Below are 20161 nucleotides of genomic sequence, written 5' to 3'. Positions count from 1 at the left end.
TGTTAATTTTAACTTCACTTAGTATAATTGGGTACCCTTTTAGGAGGTTTATAGTAACTGACTGATGGTACTGAAACTACCTTATAATCTGGGCAAAGATGGTAGACCAGGTAATCTGTGCCAGCCTTATCCAGGTGTGCATGGATCTATATTACCACATTGAATGGTAATAATCACAAACGCTGATATTAGCGAAAAATGCAGGTAAATTAACTGGTTATTTTGGGGTTGCGGTACAGTGAGGATTGGACTATTTGCCCTTTCCTCACTGTAGTGCGACCTTGGAGTTGGAATATATATTTAGTGGGGGGGGGGCAAGGCCCCCCCACAATAGCAAGTTAGTTTACCTGCGTTTTCACTAATAGCAGCACTCATGATTATTACCATTCGATATGGTAATATAGACGCATGTGTATGTGTGAAAATGAAATCTCAAAGAGTGTGTGCATCAGTTGCTTGGGGCAGAGAGAGGAAGCACTAGATTTACAGAGAGAGTGCTGGAAGACTTGGCTTGGACAGTCAGCTGAGGACCTAACCCTACAGCTGTACCAGTAGGGAGCCTTATTGGGAACCTGGAGGGAAACATATGGAGACACCCAGACCCTGGGCTGAGTGTATGCCCTGTGCACTCTTAAGAGGAAATTGTACTTGATGCAGAGAGGTCTGTATCTGGAAATACTGAGTGCATCCATTTGTATTTCAAGTGAATCTCCCTCTCCAGTGTCAGTTGTGAGGATTAAGACTCCTTGATTACTGGCCCAGAGTGAGGAAGTCACATATTGGTGGCAGTCGTGGGATAACATTTTTATGGCTTAAACCGTAAAGTAATTTAATTTAAAGAATATTTTTTCCAAAGTCAGGTAGATTGACCTCTTCTCTCCCTGTATATGCTGTTACAATGTATACGTTTAAACAGTTACAATAATGCATGTACATTTATTTTCCTTCCGGTAGGGACCACTGTTGATACATTTTAACACAAGCAAACCTCACAAATACATTTTCAGCACAAGCATCTGTACAAATCAGTTTAATATATAAATGACATATAATTCTTTACAAAATTCCAGCTAGCTGTTTTGGCACATGTTACACATCTACTGCCCTATTTCTCCTGGCATGGCTGGCAGTACCTCCTATCATCACACAGTGTCAATCAACTAGAGCCAAGGTGTACACCACTGGGTGGCTAACCCTGCCACAATTGTTCTTTCATACCACTGACTCACACCTATGGGCAGTTTAGAATGTCCAATCCACCTACTGCATGTCTTTGAAATGTGGGAGGAAACAAAAGCACCCAGAGGAAACCTACACGAAAAAATGGAGGATATGCAGATTCCATACAGAAGTCACCTCAGGCAAAAATTGATCCAGATAAACTCTTGCTGTGAGGCAACAATGCTATCTATTGCACCACTGTGATGCAATTATTTAATCTGATGAAATGATATAGATGCGGATTATATCACCATTCTATGACAGTAATGAATTTTGGGGTTACAATAATTAAGAATGTTTAGGGGTTAAAAGGCTTATGTTGTGAAGAACTTTTAATTCATATTTTATTACTTAAAATAAGCATGATTCTAAAATAAATGACCTAATAATATGCTTGTGTATTTTAAATACATTTGTGAGGGAAAAGTTTCTATTGTTTAATGTAACCCTTTAAAAAATACCCTTTGTGATTTCTGCAAAACTGAATGTCAATTTCTTTTAAATTACCTATGTATTCCTAATTTTTTGAGAATTAATATAGAGGTGCTTATCATAATAATAATTTCTGTCAAGGCAGTGATTCTACATCTACAGTCATTTAAAGCCATGCTTATTTTGTGTTAAATTGTAACATTTCATTGTATTATATGTTTCTGTATTGGAATCACATTACAGATGAAAGCTAGTAACTTAGTTGGTTTAGTTAATATTAATATTGCATTTAAGAATTATTTTCTTTACTTTTCAGTATATGAAAATATTATCCTGGAGCTCAGCCGTGTCAGTGGTAAGTAAATAACATGGATGCTGTCAAAATATATTATTTAAACATACACAATAAACTAAACACTCTCTAGGTAATAGATTCAAGCATAATTGGAACAGTTTGCATCTTAATTTACCAAGGTTGAAACAGCATGCTTTTCTGCATCTGGGAGTCATTCATTGCATTTGTTGCACTGATATGATCTGAAACTGACTTGGTATTTAAACTTTTATGCTTATTTTGCTTTACATCCTAATATCTAATGATACATTTTATAAGTATGTGCATCACTTCCATGTTTGGCTCGTGTGTAAAATGATGGCACTGTTTACCCAAACCAACTGCATACACATTTTGTAAGGAATACATTAAAGAACTTCAGAATGAAAATTGTCAATGGATCATTTACAGCTAATGAAGTAGGATTAATTTAGCTGTTGTGCTGGTGCTGGAATTTCTTCTTGGTTTAAAAATGAGTTATCTAAATCTGCAGTAGTAAATCATGATTATGCATTTTTTTCTTTATTTTCTTAATCTTTTCTACTATTGTTGAGTTTTTATAATTTTGAAATTGTATTGGGCTTTAAATATTACAATCTAAAACGTGTTTACTCTCCTAATTGCAAATTATGATGTATGTGTGCATGTGTGTTTGTGTGTATGTTTGCGTGTGTGTGTGTGTGTGTGTGTGTGTGTGTGTGTGTGTGTCTATATGAGCATACAAATGTGCATGTCTTAAAATGTTTGTTCATATTTGTATGTCAAGAATATTTCTGTATGCCTGATTTCCCCTCTTTCTAATCTTGTATGTATTACTTTATGTTCTCGTTTTACTCACTGCTTTTTATTTATATGTCATTGCTGTTTTATCAATAAACTATGAACAGTTGATGGTTTACTACAGAGAAATGAAACTATTAGTGGTGCATGGTTTACAACACCGAAATGGAATTTTAATAAATTTCAGGAGACCGGTAGACGTGTTATCTTACTATTTAGTTATTAATAAAGTAAATCTAGAACCTAGTTGTATTGAATTTGCTGTGGCATAAATGTATCCAGTTAAAGGCAACTGGAAAATAAAGTAATCAGGCATACTTCTGGTCAGAAAACAGCATGTCATGCACACTATTATTGTCATAGAATCATATGCGTAATATGCTCTTAAATCATTAAATCTATTTCTAAATTGTAATAATAAAACTGGGCAGAAGAAGCTTTAAACTAGAAACCTTGTTACCAGACTTCTTGTTAGATAATACCCAGTATCAATGTCTTTTTTAGTTCTGGCTTGCTTGCCTTAACAGAAGCTTGCAGTTCTTTGCATGACCACTAATTTGGTTATGCTGCTTGTACCCTGGTGTTTGTGTTCATAGCCAGTACAAAAAAAAAAAAAAAAACACGTTCGAATCACTCCTGAAATGGCTTTATGTACTTAGATAAGTTAGTTTGGTCTAGGGGTTAAAAGTTATAGTCTGCATTGTTTATAGTCATTGTACTATGTTAACAAGTTATTTCAGGTAGTAGAGGTTCAAAATAGCAAAATAAAGTAAATAAGTCTTCTCCTGTGATGCCCGAGGTACGAGAGGACCAAAATGTTGTATTGAACACAACAGTCTGGTTTATCATCTCTTAAAAATGCTACTATCTAGCTATTTTTGTCACTTCAGCATTCCCAAATGGTCTTATTGCAAAAGCATCTCCACTGATTCACATATTACATTTCCTTCCACACTTTCAGACCACAAACTGAAGGCATGAAAACTAAAGGAGGTGATCTATCAATATTCATAAAAGATAGATGCACCTCTAGATTGGTTAAACAATACAATTGCCTTGAATTTCTTCAGGTGCAATTGACTGTAGGTAAGACTCATCTTCAGGTCATTGCCAGTTATAGGACCCCTCAATGAATCAAGACATCTACTCTGCCTACTTAGATCTACTTGTGTCAATCAAGATACAACCAAGCACGCTGGTTTTGGGTAATTTTAATTACTCATCCATTGACTGGGTAAATTATAAGTTTTCTAACTCACTTGCCCAAGGGTTCCTGGACTTTGTTAATTCCAGTGCCCTGGAAGAGCTGGTTGATACACCCACAAGGGGCTCCAACATCCTGGACCTGGTGCTTGAAGTAAATGTAACACAAGAACCACCCCCCCCCCCCTTAGCAACAACTAGAATAAAAAACTTCTCCAGGGCCAAATACAACCTCTTACATGATGGCATAAATAGCTTCATAGCCCCTACCCCCACTAATGGAACAGACACGTATGCTGAGTTATACACCAATGCTTTATACAAGCACCTGTACAATTGTATTGACTATGCCATACCTGATGGAACCAAAGCAAGGTCTTCAAGGAAAAACAAACCTGCCTGGTGGACAATTGTCATTAATAGGGTATATAATAGGAGAAAGAAATAGCTGTCTAAGAGTAGGAAGGAATTGTCTCAAAACTGGAAACACCCCCTCCTTAACTTAAACAAGCAACAAGACTTCTAGTGAAGTCCACCAAACGTACCTCTCAACCTAGAAACATCAAAAATCTGGACAAGGCCCATGAAAAATAGGTAAAAATCTGTACGCTGATTAACATCTGATTTGCATACATAATTATGCAACCCCACCCACTCCAGTGGAATTGTGGGATGCCAAGTTTCAAATGCAAACTGAAGAACAGTCAACCAAAATATGGCACCAGAGTCCCCCTGCAGCCACTCCGATGTCCCATTACCTGACTATTTCGCCCCATTTACCATAAACACTAATATGTGCATACTGCTTTACTTCTGCAATGATTATTTGGATTTTATTTTTACAGCACAACAATGCACAAACACTAACAGACATCTGGTAAAAGCAACACTGTCTCACAATGAAAATAGACTTGGCATTAAAACTTGTCTGACCTTGAAACTTGCATTCATTGAAACAGCATTGAAACCCACACCACATCCAAAGAAAATGCATCTGACCAGTGGTGGATAAAGATTACCTTTGGGCTGTTTTCAAATCACTGGTCCCTTGCACACAAAACAAGAGACATACATATGTTCTTTTCTTTAATGCACCTTCCTAACTTTATTAAATTATATTCCTTGTATAATACAGCACACTTGTTAGACAGAGTGCATTTTAAATTTATTGTTTAAACATTTTCCAGTAGTCTGTACTGTAGGCAATGAAACAAAATGCATGAACCAATAATGCCAATACTGCCCAATTCAGAACATTTTCCATCATAAAAGTCTACTTCCACATCCACACTATAAGTAGAATGACAGCAGTTTAAGCTATAGGCATCTTGCACAGCTTCTCACACATTTTCATTTTTTTGGGGGGTGGGGCAAAGGGTCAAAAACCAGGGACACCTTTTAAACATTGCTTGTATAATTTTGTAAAGTTGCTAGAATAAAATGTTGTGTTACCACCATGCATTTTGCTAGTAAGTCTTGAACCCAGGTCCCTATGCACTAGTGTCAGAGCAACATACCACTATGCTAAATCAGCAGCTTCCTGAACAACAGGAAGACTGAAACTTACTGGCTATCATTTAGTGAATTAATTTCTCACTTCTCACCACAGCTCTCAACCTCTTAGCACAAAAAACCTGGACAAACAAAGCCAATAATGGGGGAATACAAATTTAGTTCTCACTATAGCTCTTGACTCTTAGGAGAAAAAACTTGGGGGAATACAATTCAGTTCTCACTATAGCTCTCAACTCAGCACAAAAAACCTGAGGAATACAAATTCAGTTATCACTATAGCTCTCAACTCTTAGCAAAAAAACCTAGGCAAAGCTCACAAGTGATGGTGGGGTGGCTAGGGGCTTTAGGCTCTTTTTACCCTGTATTGAAGGTACAGGGTTTGAGCCTGAGTACATCTAGCCACCAGGTATATTGAATGGGAGGCATTCATATACATACACACACACACACACACACACACACACACACACACACACACACACACACACCTTAAGCCAGTTTACCTTACACACCTTAAGAAGCCAGTTTACCATCCGTTCCTGTCCTGTTCGCATAAACAAGCTCTTGCATATAATCCATAGTGCACACACACACACACACACACACACACACACACACACACACACACACACACACACACACACACACACACACATCTTAAGCCAGTTTACCTTACCTTAATGGAAGTCATTTCCCAGCTCCGCTTGTATAACCATTAGTAAAATCCGTTCCTGTCCTGTTAGCATAAACAAGCTCTCGCATATAATCCATAGTCCTGTTTGCATAAACAAGCTCTCGCATATAATCCACAGTTCTTTTCACATAAGCAAGTGCCGACAGCGCGAAAATTGAAAAACAAAGGGAAAAAAATCGGAAATGAGGGGGTGCCACTCGGGAATCATGGCACCCCTTCATTTGGACCCCAAAACTCGGTAAAAACAAAGTAATTTGGCATGGTTGGGAGGTATGCCACCAAAGCTAACTATGAATCCAAATTAGTCTCCCTAACTAAGGACAACCACAAGGTCTTCTTTAATTACATCCGTAACCTAAAAGGTAAAGCCCAGATTTGCACTGAACTCATAGTTAATGGTACTACATATATAGAACCTGTGGGTATAACAAACCTTCACTCCCTTGTCCCCACCACATCCCACCACATATACCCCAAAGCATCCCAAACACATGTCTCCCATGTAGTATCTTCAAGGAGCAGGTCTTAAATGCCCTCTCCAAGGCCAAAACACAGGCTCTGTGGGACCAGACAACAATCTGGGCATGGGTTAAAATAGGAATTAGCATCACCATTGAGCATGCTTTTCAATCACAGCCTAAGCACCGGCTTCATCCCTGAGGAATGGAAAACAGCTGCTGTCATCCCTTTGCACAAAGGGGATGCATCCACTGGCCCCTGGAACTATAGACTCATTAGCCTGACCAGCCTTACCTGCAAGGCCATGGAACAAATCATCATGGATCTTACTAACAAAGATACAGGAAATCTCCAATTGCTCAACTCCACCGAGTTTGGCTTTGTCAAGGGGAGATCATGCCTGTTAAACTTGGTGGACATCTTCGAAACAGCCACCAAAGCCCTAGACAAGAACAAATCTGTGCATACGGCCTACCTACACTTAACAAAGGCCTTTAACACTACCCCCCACTCAGGCATCATTGATAAACTCACCTAGCTGGGACTCAACCCATATATTATCAGGTGGGATGCAAACTGGCTCACTGACAGAACTCATACTGTCAAAATAGGGGACTCCACCTCCTTCAGCAGACCTGTAACCACTTATGTTCCACAGGGATTGGTTCTGGAATGCTTACTGTTCAGAATCTATTTCTCTGAAGCACAGGTTATTACCAAAGGACTGAGGCTGACAAAGTTTGCTGATGACTGCAAACAGGGTGCGATCACTGAAACCCCTAGAAATGTCAACATTCTGCAAAAAGGTCTTAGCAGACTAATGACAGGTGCCAAAGTCATGGTCTAAAACTTAATGCAGAAAAATGGATGATTATCCCCTTCAGCAAGGGTGATGTTCCTGCAAACTACTACATCAATGTCAATGCCCTAAGCACACAGTCAGTAGTGAAATATCTGGGCACACAGGTTGATAGCAACCTTAACTTCAATCACTATGTCACCACAGTGATAAGAAGGGTATTTTATATTGCTCATCTCATAGGTAAGGGCATTTCCTCCAGAAAAAAAAGAGGTTATAGCCCCCCTGTACTCTTCCCTCATCAGGCCAATAATAGAGTACAATGCTCCCTTTGGTATGTTTCTTTCCAAACACCTGGAAAGACCACAAAGGTTCCTTAAAAAAATTCAGGGTCTTCAAGCTCTGTCTTATGCGGGCAGACTGAAATCATTGTCACTTTACTCTGAGTAGTACAGACTGCTTAAAGGCAACCTGTGCCTTGCATATAGAGCAATCTCTGACCCAGCTTTAATGGAAATGATGCACATTCACAAGTCAAATGGTACACGGGTCACTCGCTCAAAGGACCTTAACATGGTATGTGACATCAACAGAACTAGCTGGAGAGATAGATTTGTCTCACAGAGGTTGCCCCACCTTTGAAATAAGCTTTCTATTCATGCTAAACAAAGCATCTTGTTGGCCTTATTTAAGCAGAATATGGATGATTAAATTGGTAACCTCCTATGATCCTAAGATGATCCTATGATTCCTAAAGAGTCTCATTGTATATACACCTCTGTAGTCCTTTTTACTCCTAATTGGATCCTTTTCATACATCAGCACTGGACATCATGGTATGGCAGTGAACTATCCCCCTTCCATTACCAGTCTTTGAGCACTTGATCCCATAACACAGTGCAAAAACTGTCTCATGCTCAATGACAATGAACTATTACTTAATATTTAGACACCATCAGTGAGAAGTACAAATACTTAACTGGGCTAGTGGCATGCCTATCACAGTTCACGACTTGCAGTGAACATCACACTGTCATATTCCCCAGCAATGCAAATACAACATCATTATGTTAGCAATACAAAACTGTTTTATACTATGCTATCAAAAAATCTCTAGCCTTGCCTCCAAGAACTCTTAAGACTAGACATCAATGTAAACCACTTATTATGCCTACTTTACATACCTCTACATCAGCAATAACTTTGGCATCTCACCAACAGCAAACCACTCCCAAGTCTGATAAGGATAATTCAGTTACTGGAAAAATCCTAGTTATTTGTGATGCCATCATTAGGCACACTGATTCTGTATGCACCATGCTGAACAAGGACAGAGTGAAAGTCAACCAAGATACTATAAATAACTAGTGCACTCAGCACCCTGACCTTCAGTAAGTATAACTATGACATGATCAGAGTCCATGTGCCACAAATGACCAGTCATACAAAACCCTCATTATGCAGAAGAATATGTTGGAGCCTACCACTCTAGTTTTAGCCAAGGGTAAAACACTGGTCTTGAGTGGAATCCTCCCTTCACCTAGAATAACGCATAGATACAAGGAAAAGATATTTGGGTTCTACAATTGTCCAAATTGCTGGTATCATTCCAGGGGGAATCCAGTATGTATCACTATGGGATGAGATGACCAACCATAAAGTTTGCTTTGCAAAAGATGTTCTACACCTTTAATTCAGGTACTTCTATATACTGGTAAAAACTATTGATGCCCCCAATTGTGCCTTTTTTAAGCAGAGTTCATCAAATTAACATCCCGACCTGATTAATACTTCAACTTGCAAACTGGATAATATCAAGGTTGCTCTACTCAATGCCAGGAGTCTAAACAATTAACTGTTTGATGTTGAGCATTGCATTTGAATCGTGCATGTATCCATTGTTACCAAGACATGGTTCCAATCCTAGCAAGCAGCCCATGTGTGCTTGGGTTTTGTGCCTACCACAGCTTTGCACTGTTTATTAATGGTGGTGGTGTACTGGTGTATACCCTAGGAAAATATCTTTAAAATGAATAACTAGAGATACCCCCCTTGAACTTGGAGAATCACGGTTCATGTTAGAGAAATCAAATTTCCAAATCATAGCCTGCTTCCAATCTCTCTTCTTGGATCCAGATTGCTATGATAGATTCTTGGCTTTCATAGAGTTTATCCTTATTCGCAATGGCTCTTTAATCCATTGTGACTTCAACTGTGATGTCACTGATTGGAGAATCAACACTTCCAATCAGTGGTATGCTCAGCAATTCTTGGACTAAACTAGAACAGCTTATCCTCAAACAAACCAGGACCATAAATATTCTTTGACTTAGTACTCACAAACTTTACCTCTGTCTTTCATTGATAGAGTCTTAGCATAACCTGGTTAACTTTACCCTTAAAACATCCTCTGCTTCATTTACAGTAGCCCTAGCTAAAGACTTCAAAAAGGCCAGTGAAATGTCAAAATTAAATCAATGCTCCACAGTTGATCCATGTTATGCAGCCACTAAATCAAATAATTTTTATCCCTATTTAGATAAATGAATTGTCCGAGAATTCCTTTCAAAAACTAAATGTGCTAGTAAACATTCAAAAATAAACTACACTGGTAGCATTCAAATATAGACAGAAAGAAGACTCTCCTTAAACTGCATCATAGGTTTAGAACCCCACAGCATCAACATAGTATTAAAAACCTCACTAAGAAACTGAAAGTAACCATAAAGATCAGTAAAGCATCATACAGATTAAGGCTAGCAAGTGAAGCAAAGGAAAATGAGAGGTTCTTTCTAAGAAAGGATGAAATAACTCTCTATTCTGCTTTAATCTTTTCTATAATGGATCCTTCCACTCAATCCCAAAAAACATTGCAAATATACTGGCTAGTAAGTTTACAGAGATTTTATCCCCTGGAACTAGCATTTCCTTTCAAATCATCCCTGTGCCTCCCTGCCCCCCCCCCCACCAAGTTATCACTATATAACTAAAGAACATGTTCTTAAAGTACTATCAAAGACCAAGAACACTTCTTCTATGGGTCCATACAACATACTAGGTTGTCTAATGAACAGTGCTAATCATGCACTAATTGATCCCCTCCTCAAAATGTTTAACCTAAGCTTTTCTACAGATTATGGCCCTGAATCTCAATGGACTATTGTGGTAATGCCCCACATAAGGGTGGACCCTGTACAAATCCCAGAAATTATAGACTATTAGCACTATGTTTCTTATCTGTAGAGCCAAGGGGTGCATCACCACCATCCTCATAAATTGACATCTATAATCTGACTAAGCTACACCCAGCTTTGTAAAGGACAAGGTCCTTCATGCTGAATCTTGTCACAAAAGCGATGATGCACAGTACTCTAAATTTCCACCATACTTAACAGACAATTAATGGAATGTATCTGAACTCAATGAAGTCACTTTACCCCTACCCATAATTCTGTGCAGGCATGGCACAGGCACAAACATGTAGAAATACTGCAGTGAAAACCAAACATGTATGTCAATAGTTTACTACTGCTGATCCAAACAGAACTGAACCTTTCAGTCTCCATCTAAAGTACTTTCGTGAAGAGCATGCCAGATTCACTGAAACCCAGATGTCAGAGGTCAAGGAGGCATTGCTTAGTTACCATCCTACAGTGATGGATTATCATATATGAGCAGAGACTTTGTCCATACAATGGAACAAAATGACACAATCCAGTGGCATAACCAAAATGCCTTGCCTCTTTTACTTAATGATGATTCCTATTAGCTTATCCTGTCTTATACGATAAAACATACACTGCAAAACCTGTTTTATTACTCATCTGTATTTTATTCCCCTTTTTCTCAGCAATCACTACACCTGACAGTAAGCTGTGTCTAAGCCATGCAGACACTGCTGCGTGTACATGCCCTCACTTTTATGGGTTTGGCTATTACATCACAGTTTTCATGATATTTTAGTACATAGGGCACCACAGACATTTTCAGCCTGTTTGTTGACTAGATTCACCCACAGGACACAATTGCCTATTTTGGGGGATTATCTGGAAGCACTCTCTGGTTAAGTAGCTTACTTATGTTTACACTGTAGGCAGATGAATGTGGAGGGAATTAAACCTTGTACCCCGGGCAGAGAATGCAGCTCATTAAAAGCTCAGAGCTTTAGTATTTGTACTAACTACACTGACTTCCTGAAATATTGTTGTTTTGTATTGTCTTTGGACCTTTCCTGGTAAAAGTGCTTCTTTTATACCCATAAAGGCAGTTACTGATTAAAAAGCTTTTTATATATTACAAATTCTTAGCAAAAAAAAAATGGAGACACACAAAATGCAATTTAGTACTTTCCTTCTTCAAAAGTTCTTGTATAATAAAAGAAAGGAAACTGCAAATTACATTGTGTGTGTGTCTCAAGTTTGTGGTGAGAATTTGTACTAGTAGTTTTTGGTGTCACCTGGCCCCAACAGTTTTTGGCTTCACTAGATATCCATGGTTGGTTTGAAGTATTCCTCGTGTATATTCCCTGGTGACTACTGTTAAGGTTGCTCTTTCAACATAAAATTTATGGCAAGGAAATACTTTATAAAGAAATGTCAGTCAGAACTAGCTTTTTGTGTTGTTGTCACAGTTATTTTGATAGGAGAATTGCAGTCTTTTTTAGAAATATTATATTTCTTCTTTATGAAGGGTCATTTAATAATTATTTGATAAATTATTGGCACTGATATAAATCACAGCTACAGTTTGCTAGTCTAGTAAAGAATATGAGTACAGGTCTCTGCAGAAGTTGGAGTATTAAGAACCATATGAAAAGTTCATTGAATGTATTATTTAAACTACAGAAGTTATTTTAAAATCTCCACAAATTCAACAAGTTACATCAGGGCGAAGAAATAGTGTTTGCTGTATCACATTCTTAATATATAATATTATTATAATATTATTATCGTGGCGCCAGTGTTCTACAGTTTGATATATTTTTTCTCTGAAATAGCTCTTAACCTCCTCACTGACCTAGGATTTTGGGAACCAACTTGCCTGTCTCTTAAGACTTCCATCTCAATCTGCACCCAGACTACTTGTCCTGTGCCATACATCCCACCTTGCTGAAGAAATAGAGAAACTCTTAACCTCCTCACTGACCTAGGATTTTGGGAACCAACTTGCCTGTCTCTTAAGACTTCCATCTCAATCTGCACCCAGACTACTTGTCCTGTGCCATACATCCCACCTTGCTGAAGAAATAGAGAAAGTACGTTTGACCCCTTGATATAACTGTGGATACAACGTTCTGTATTACTTAACACCAAGAGTGTATGATAAAGCTGCCCTCCTGAGCCAGGTTCCCAGCAGCCAGTTCCAACTCTCACCATCTTATCCTTATTTCTCTCTTCCATAACCTTTATGCCCGTGGTTCTACCAATTGACTCACCTCTTTTTCTCTCTTTCTACCTAGCCTAGCTCTCTGATACTCAAGCTGTTGTCCACCAGGTGGCTCCACTACCTTGCATTTCCTTTTCTCCTTCCTCTCCATTAATATACTATCCCTCTTTAGTGTCTATCTTATCCACTCTTCATCCTCCTTTTCATTACTCCCCCCTCATTGTACTCTATTCCCTTTTCCTCTCTACTATTTCGGTGTTACTTTACACTATACTACTACAACTACTTTACACTCACCTGGAACTACCCAGAACTCCTGCCCAATCGGTAGCTTTTCTGATTGACTCCAGGAGATCTTCTTTACTTGCTCTAACCCGCTCTGTAGCCCTCCCACTATTTCCTCCCCTATCTACCCTATCCCTCCTCCTCTCACTGCACTTCCTTCCCCAAAGGCTTATAGTAGGGTAACTTTGCCTGGCGCCATCTTTAATATCCCACATCCTGCCCTGGCTGCTGTGTGTCCCTGTCCCAGTAGGATTTGCATCGTAAGTTTTGTATTTCTTGTTGCTTAAACTAAGAATTGTCTTTTCCTGTTGTTAAACTTTGAACTGCTGATCTTATCCCACTTGTTGTAATGTTAACCAATACATATTAGCCTATGCTTTATAGAGTTAGACGACTAAACTACTAATGCACTACTCATCCTAATTACTGAGCGGGAAATCTGAAGCGTACCTTTGTCTGCTTAAGCAGATGAATAATGCTCATTTCTCCCTAAACTAACTTCAGCCAAACTTTGTTGACTTCCAGCATGGTTATGTCGCACATATTTAGCACCTGGACTGTTGTTTGAGCACCAGTCGTTTCACTAAACAGAGTGCCTCCTCGTGGGTTACTACCACGCAATCCGCTGAGTAGTCCTAGCAGCGCAGCATTAGACGGCGAGCCCCACGCTGACTCGAGTGAAGCACACCAAACAAACGCAGTCACTGTGAGCATTAGAACATCTTCCTTAGAGTTTGGACACTCCTTGCTGTTAAGTGTGATATATCCTTAATGTACCTTGTGTACATCTGTATAAGGTTAGCTACCATTTTATTGCCTGTAGCAGTGAAGGCTTCTAGCTTACTGGAGAAAGATACCTAAAGACCTAGCGTACATCTGTACCGGGTTAGCTAACATTACTTGAAATAACACGGAAGGCATTTAGCTAGCGTTTACTTTAATATGTTTAAATGCAGGTCTTGTTTTCACATTGTAGAGATTAATGATTAGCTGGCGTCTTCCTTGATCAGTAACACTCCCGTTTCACTTTCTTGGGGGCGAAGGCAAGGCTTCTATGGGTTTATACATTGTTTAAATGTTAAAAGTCACATTGCTAGAACTTTAAATTATTCTCCGGCTTTATCAGCTTGTGAACATTCTTTCATCATCCTACCTCCATTATGTTTTAAATTGTGGGTAGGTGTATTATGTTGGCGTTATTAATAATGTGTATAGCTGCTGATTCACATTTAGTTTTCATATAAAGGCAGTTTTGGCCAGCGTTTATTTAATCTATACAGCTGTCGCTTAAAGTAAACTTGACCTATTATAACTGTATAATATACGCTTAAATTTGTGGGAAGCTGCATTAAGCTGGCGTTATTACTAACGTGTATAGCTGCTAAGTCGCTTTCATTTTTAATATCAAGGCAGTTTCGCCTAGCGTTTCACTTGTTCTGCTAAGTCGCTCTCATTTTTTAATATCAAGGCAGTTTCGCCTAGCATTTCACTTGTTCTGTACAGCTACCGCTTACACTCTAATTGCGGAGAAGGCATTGCTAGCTGGTATGATTTATAACCCTTTGAATGCTGTTTAGCTCCAGTAGTGTGAGCGGGCTGTGTAATGCGACTCTTTGAGGAACTTACACTGGATTTAATGTACGTGCACACCTGCTGATCTGTCTTGTTTATTTCTGTATTACATTTTGTCATCATCCTGTCAAGATACGCCAATTGCTGTCTATGATATTTGTCTGAGTAACCCAGCAGGAATACCTGGCCTAACTGTAATGCATTTATATATGTGGGCTGTCTACTTTTGTTAAACATTTCTTTCTGTAATAATTGCTTGATACATGTAACAATCGACACTAAACCTTGCCTGTGGATTGTTAGAATCTGACTACTGTTGAATTCCTGTTTAGAATGGTCCCTATAAGGACCAGTATGTGTTAGAGGTTTTATTTTAACATTATAACAGTCTGCTTTTTTCCTTAACTGTGACACTAACACCTAAATTGCCTTGCTTACCATCTCACCTAATTTAACCCTTGAATTTCTCTGACCTTACAGCTCTTAACCTCCTCACTGACCTAGGATTTTGGGAACCAACTTGCCTGTCTCTTAAGACTTCCATCTCAATCTGCACCCAGACTACTTGTCCTGTGCCATACATCCCACCTTGCTGAAGAAATAGAGAAAGTACGTTTGACCCCTTGATATAACTGTGGATACAACGTTCTGTATTACTTAACACCAAGAGTGTATGATAAAGCTGCCCTCCTGAGCCAGGTTCCCAGCAGCCAGTTCCAACTCTCACCATCTTATCCTTTTTTCTCTCTTCCATAACCTTTATCCCCGTGGCTCTACCAATTGACTCACCTCTTTTTCTCTCTTTCTACCTAGCCTAGCTCTCTGATACTCAAGCTGTTGTCCACCAGGTGGCTCCACTACCTTGCATTTCCTTTTCTCCTTCCTCTCCATTAATATACTATCCCTCTTTAGTGTCTATCTTATCCACTCTTCATCCTCCTTTTCATTACTCTATTCTCATTGTACTCTATTCCCTTTTCCCTCTCTACTATTTCGGTGTTACTTTACACTATACTACTACAACTACTTTACACTCACCTGGAACTACCCAGAACTCCTGCCCAATCGGTAGCTTTTCTGATTGACTCCAGGAGATCTTCTTTACTTGCTCTAACCCGCTCTGTAGCCCCTCCCACTATTTCCTCCCCTATCTACCCTATCCCTCCTCCTCTCACTGCACTTCCTTCCCCAAAGGCTTATAGTAGGGTAACTTTGCCTGGCGCCATCTTTAATATCCCACATCCTGCCCTGGCTGCTGTGTGTCCCTGTCCCAGTAGGATTTGCATCGTAAGTTTTTGTATTTCTTGTTGCTTAAACTAAGAATTGTCTTTTCCTGTTGTTAAACTTTGAACTGCTGATCTTATCCCACTTGTTGTAATGTTAACCAATACATATTAGCCTATGCTTTATAGAGTTAGACGTCTAAACTACTAATGCACTACTCATCCTAATTACTGAGCGGGAAATCTGAAGCGTACCTTTGTCTGCTTAAGCAGATGAATAATGCTCATTTCTCCCTAAACTAACTTCAGCCAAACTTTGTTGACTTCCAGCATGGTTATGTCGCACATATTTAGCACCTGGACTGTTGTTTGAGCACCAGTCGTTTCACTAAACAGAGTGCCTCCTCGTGGGTTACTACCACGCAATCCGTTGAGTAGTCCTAGCAGCGCAGCATTAGACGGCGAGCCCCACGCTGACTCGAGTGAAGCACACCAAACAAACGCAGTCACTGTGAGCATTAGAACATCTTCCTTAGAGTTTGGACACTCCTTGCTGTTAAGTGTGATATATCCTTAATGTACCTTGTGTACATCTGTATAAGGTTAGCTACCATTTTATTGCCTGTAGCAGTGAAGGCTTCTAGCTTACTGGAGAAAGATACCTAAAGACCTAGCGTACATCTGTACCGGGTTAGCTAACATTACTTGAAATAACACGGAAGGCATTTAGCTAGCGTTTACTTTAATATGTTTAAATGCAGGTCTTGTTTTCACATTGTAGAGATTAATGATTAGCTGGCGTCTTCCTTGATCAGTAACACTCCCGTTTCACTTTCTTGGGGCTTAAGGCAAGGCTTCTATGGGTTTATACATTGTTTAAATGTTAAAAGTCACATTGCTAGAACTTTAAATTATTCTCCGGCTTTATCAGCTTGTGAACATTCTTTCATCATCCTACCTCCATTATGTTTTAAATTGTGGGTAGGTGTATTATGTTAGCGTTATTAATAATGTGTATAGCTGCTGATTCACATTTAGTTTTCATATAAAGGCAGTTTTGGCCAGCGTTTATTTAATCTATACAGCTGTCGCTTAAAGTAAACTTGACCTATTATAACTGTATAATATACGCTTAAATTTGTGGGAAGCTGCATTAAGCTGGCGTTATTACTAACGTGTATAGCTGCTAAGTCGCTTTCATTTTAATATCAAGGCAGTTTAAGCCTAGCGTTTCACTTGTTCTGCTAAGTCGCTCTCATTTTTAATATCAAGGCAGTTTCGCCTAGCATTTCACTTGTTCTGTACAGCTACCGCTTACACTCTAATTGCGGAGAAGGCATTGCTAGCTGGTATGATTTATAACCCTTTGAATGCTGTTTAGCTCCAGTAGTGTGAGCGGGCTGTGTAATGCGACTCTTTGAGGAACTTACACTGGATTTAATGTACGTGCACACCTGCTGATCTGTCTTGTTTATTTCTGTATTACATTTTGTCATCATCCTGTCAAGATACGCCAATTGCTGTCTATGATATTTGTCTGAGTAACCCAGCAGGAATACCTGGCCTAACTGTAATGCATTTATATATGTGGGCTGTCTACTTTTGTTAAACATTTCTTTCTGTAATAATTGCTTGATACATGTAACAATCGACACTAAACCTTGCCTGTGGATTGTTAGAATCTGACTACTGTTGAATTCCTGTTTAGAATGGTCCCTATAAGGACCAGTATGTGTTAGAGGTTTTTATTTTAACATTATAACAGTCTGCTTTTTTCCTTAACTGTGACACTAACACCTAAATTGCCTTGCTTACCATCTCACCTAATTTAACCCTTGAATTTCTCTGACCTTACAGCTCTTAACCTCCTCACTGACCTAGGATTTTGGGAACCAACTTGCCTGTCTCTTAAGACTTCCATCTCAATCTGCACCCAGACTACTTGTCCTGTGCCATACATCCCACCTTGCTGAAGAAATAGAGAAAGTACGTTTGACCCCTTGATATAACTGTGGATACAACGTTCTGTATTACTTAACACCAAGAGTGTATGATAAAGCTGCCCTCCTGAGCCAGGTTCCCAGCAGCCAGTTCCAACTCTCACCATCTTATCCTTTTTTCTCTCTTCCATAACCTTTATCCCCGTGGCTCTACCAATTGACTCACCTCTTTTTCTCTCTTTCTACCTAGCCTAGCTCTCTGATACTCAAGCTGTTGTCCACCAGGTGGCTCCACTACCTTGCATTTCCTTTTCTCCTTCCTCTCCATTAATATACTATCCCTCTTTAGTGTCTATCTTATCCACTCTTCATCCTCCTTTTCATTACTCCCCCCTCATTGTACTCTATTCCCTTTTCCCTCTCTACTATTTCGGTGTTACTTTACACTATACTACTACAACTACTTTACACTCACCTGGAACTACCCAGAACTCCTGCCCAATCGGTAGCTTTTCTGATTGACTCCAGGAGATCTTCTTTACTTGCTCTAACCCGCTCCGTTCGCCCTACGGGCTCACTCCGCTCCCCACCCTACCCCCAATTCCCACCCCCCCCCAGGGTCCTAACCTTATACCTCACAGACCACACCCCCTCCCTAATTTCCACCACTCATAGTCCCACTTCCATCACACTACTCTCACACTTTTCCCGCCAAAACAACTAAAAATAAAAAAACAATTAACTTAATCTTCATTCTTGTCTTTTACTTTTTCATTCTTTTTTCAATACCATGACTTTAAACAAACAGTACACCTTAAACTACTTACAAATGTTATTCTTACTCATACTTCTACCTCCTCTAACACTCATCTACTCATTAACCTCCTATGAGCACCCTATATACACAAACCTATTAAATCCTACTAAATGTACTACCTCTATTCAACACACTTCTCACACTGACCACTTCAACATCACTTCCATACCCAAGCATCTATCACCTAAATACCATAGAACAGTCCACATTAGATACAACTCCCGTAACCTCAAAAGATATCCACCACTTATTTGCAAACTCACAAAGAAATTATATCTAACAATACTCCAATCTTTAAAAGACGGAGACATTCACCCAAATCCAGGCCCAATCACCACAAATACCATACTACTCAACAACCCAAACCCTTCTAACTCTCACCCACTCAAAAAATCTCCAAACTCATTCTTAATAGCTCACCTTAACACACGAAGCATTAACAATAAAATAACACAACTCCATGCTCTATTGGAACTCTACTCATTTGATATCATATGTCTAACAGAAACCTGGCTGAAACCAGCAACAAAAGATAATGAAATTTTACCACCTGGTTATAACATCATACGCCTAGACCGTGTTAAAAAGAAAGGTGGTGGAGTAGCTGTACTATTCAAATCTGGTCTTGAAATAACCAACTTTAAACTTAAACCTCCCCAAGACCCTAATGCTGAAATACTTATTACCAAATTTCAACTAAACCCAGCTAAATCTATCTATATTATTACTATCTATGTTCCCCCAGGAAACAACATCACTACCATAGAAAACATACTTTCCTGGTTATCTCTAAACCTCCCTCAAGAAACCATAATCCTAGGTGACTTTAATATAGACTGGAACTCTTGCAATAATAAATGCCCCACAAACCATATTAATCTCCACGGATTCACCCAAACTATTACCTCCCCTACTAGACTGAATAAACATACCAAAAAAGAAAGCACCTTAGATTGGATACTTATTAATAGTCAACCACAGAATTATGAAACCGGAACCCTCCCTGACGACATAGCGACCACTCCTAACCTACATCATCCGACTAAAGACCAACCCACCCTTTCAACCCATATATAGGGACATTAGAACCAAGAAAAACTTTAACTCAGAATTATTCCTTACTGAACTGAAAACATGTAATTGGTCCCCACTAAAACACCTTCCCCTTGATGAAGCTGTTGATTACTTCAATAATAATTTTCTTGACATACTCAACCGTCATGCTCCTACCCGCTCTATTAGAATTAGAACTAAAGCTGCTCCATGGCTTACTAGGGAAACCAAACAAAAAATCCATCTCAGAAATAAATGCTGGAATAAATCACGCTTAACTAAAAACCATACTGACATCCAAAACTTTAAACAACTGAGAAATGAGACAAAAAAAGCCATAGTGACTGACAAAAAAAACTACTATTTACAATATCAACATACCCACCACAATAAACCCCAAAAATTCTGGTCAAGTATTAATCAACTATTACACCCAAGTCAATCACTCA

At 39.0% G+C, this 20161-nt stretch overlaps 1 protein-coding gene and 1 long non-coding RNA gene across 2 annotated transcripts in view; both read left to right on the top strand.

Moving 5' to 3' along the window:
- MYOM2 (myomesin 2) overlaps window positions 1–20161 on the top strand; it is a 688720-nt gene that overhangs the window by 561550 nt on the left and 107009 nt on the right. Inside the window, exon 31 of the mRNA XM_044061901.1 lies at window positions 1970–2008. Within this exon, the coding sequence (XP_043917836.1) occupies window positions 1970–2008 (39 nt within the window). The remainder of the gene's footprint in view (window positions 1–1969; window positions 2009–20161) is intronic.
- Window positions 12440–18441, top strand: LOC122793676. Its single transcript, XR_006363505.1, has 3 exons — window positions 12440–12691; window positions 15160–15288; window positions 17760–18441. It is a non-coding gene; the product is annotated as an uncharacterized LOC122793676 (long non-coding RNA).

The sequence above is a fragment of the Protopterus annectens genome, chromosome 2.part0 (assembly GCF_019279795.1).
Source record: "Protopterus annectens isolate FY-2018-M chromosome 2.part0, PAN1.0, whole genome shotgun sequence".
Classification (NCBI taxonomy): domain Eukaryota; kingdom Metazoa; phylum Chordata; order Ceratodontiformes; family Protopteridae; genus Protopterus; species Protopterus annectens.
Note: the sequence above shows the minus strand (reverse complement) of the source record. Positions and strands in the feature narration are given on the sequence as shown.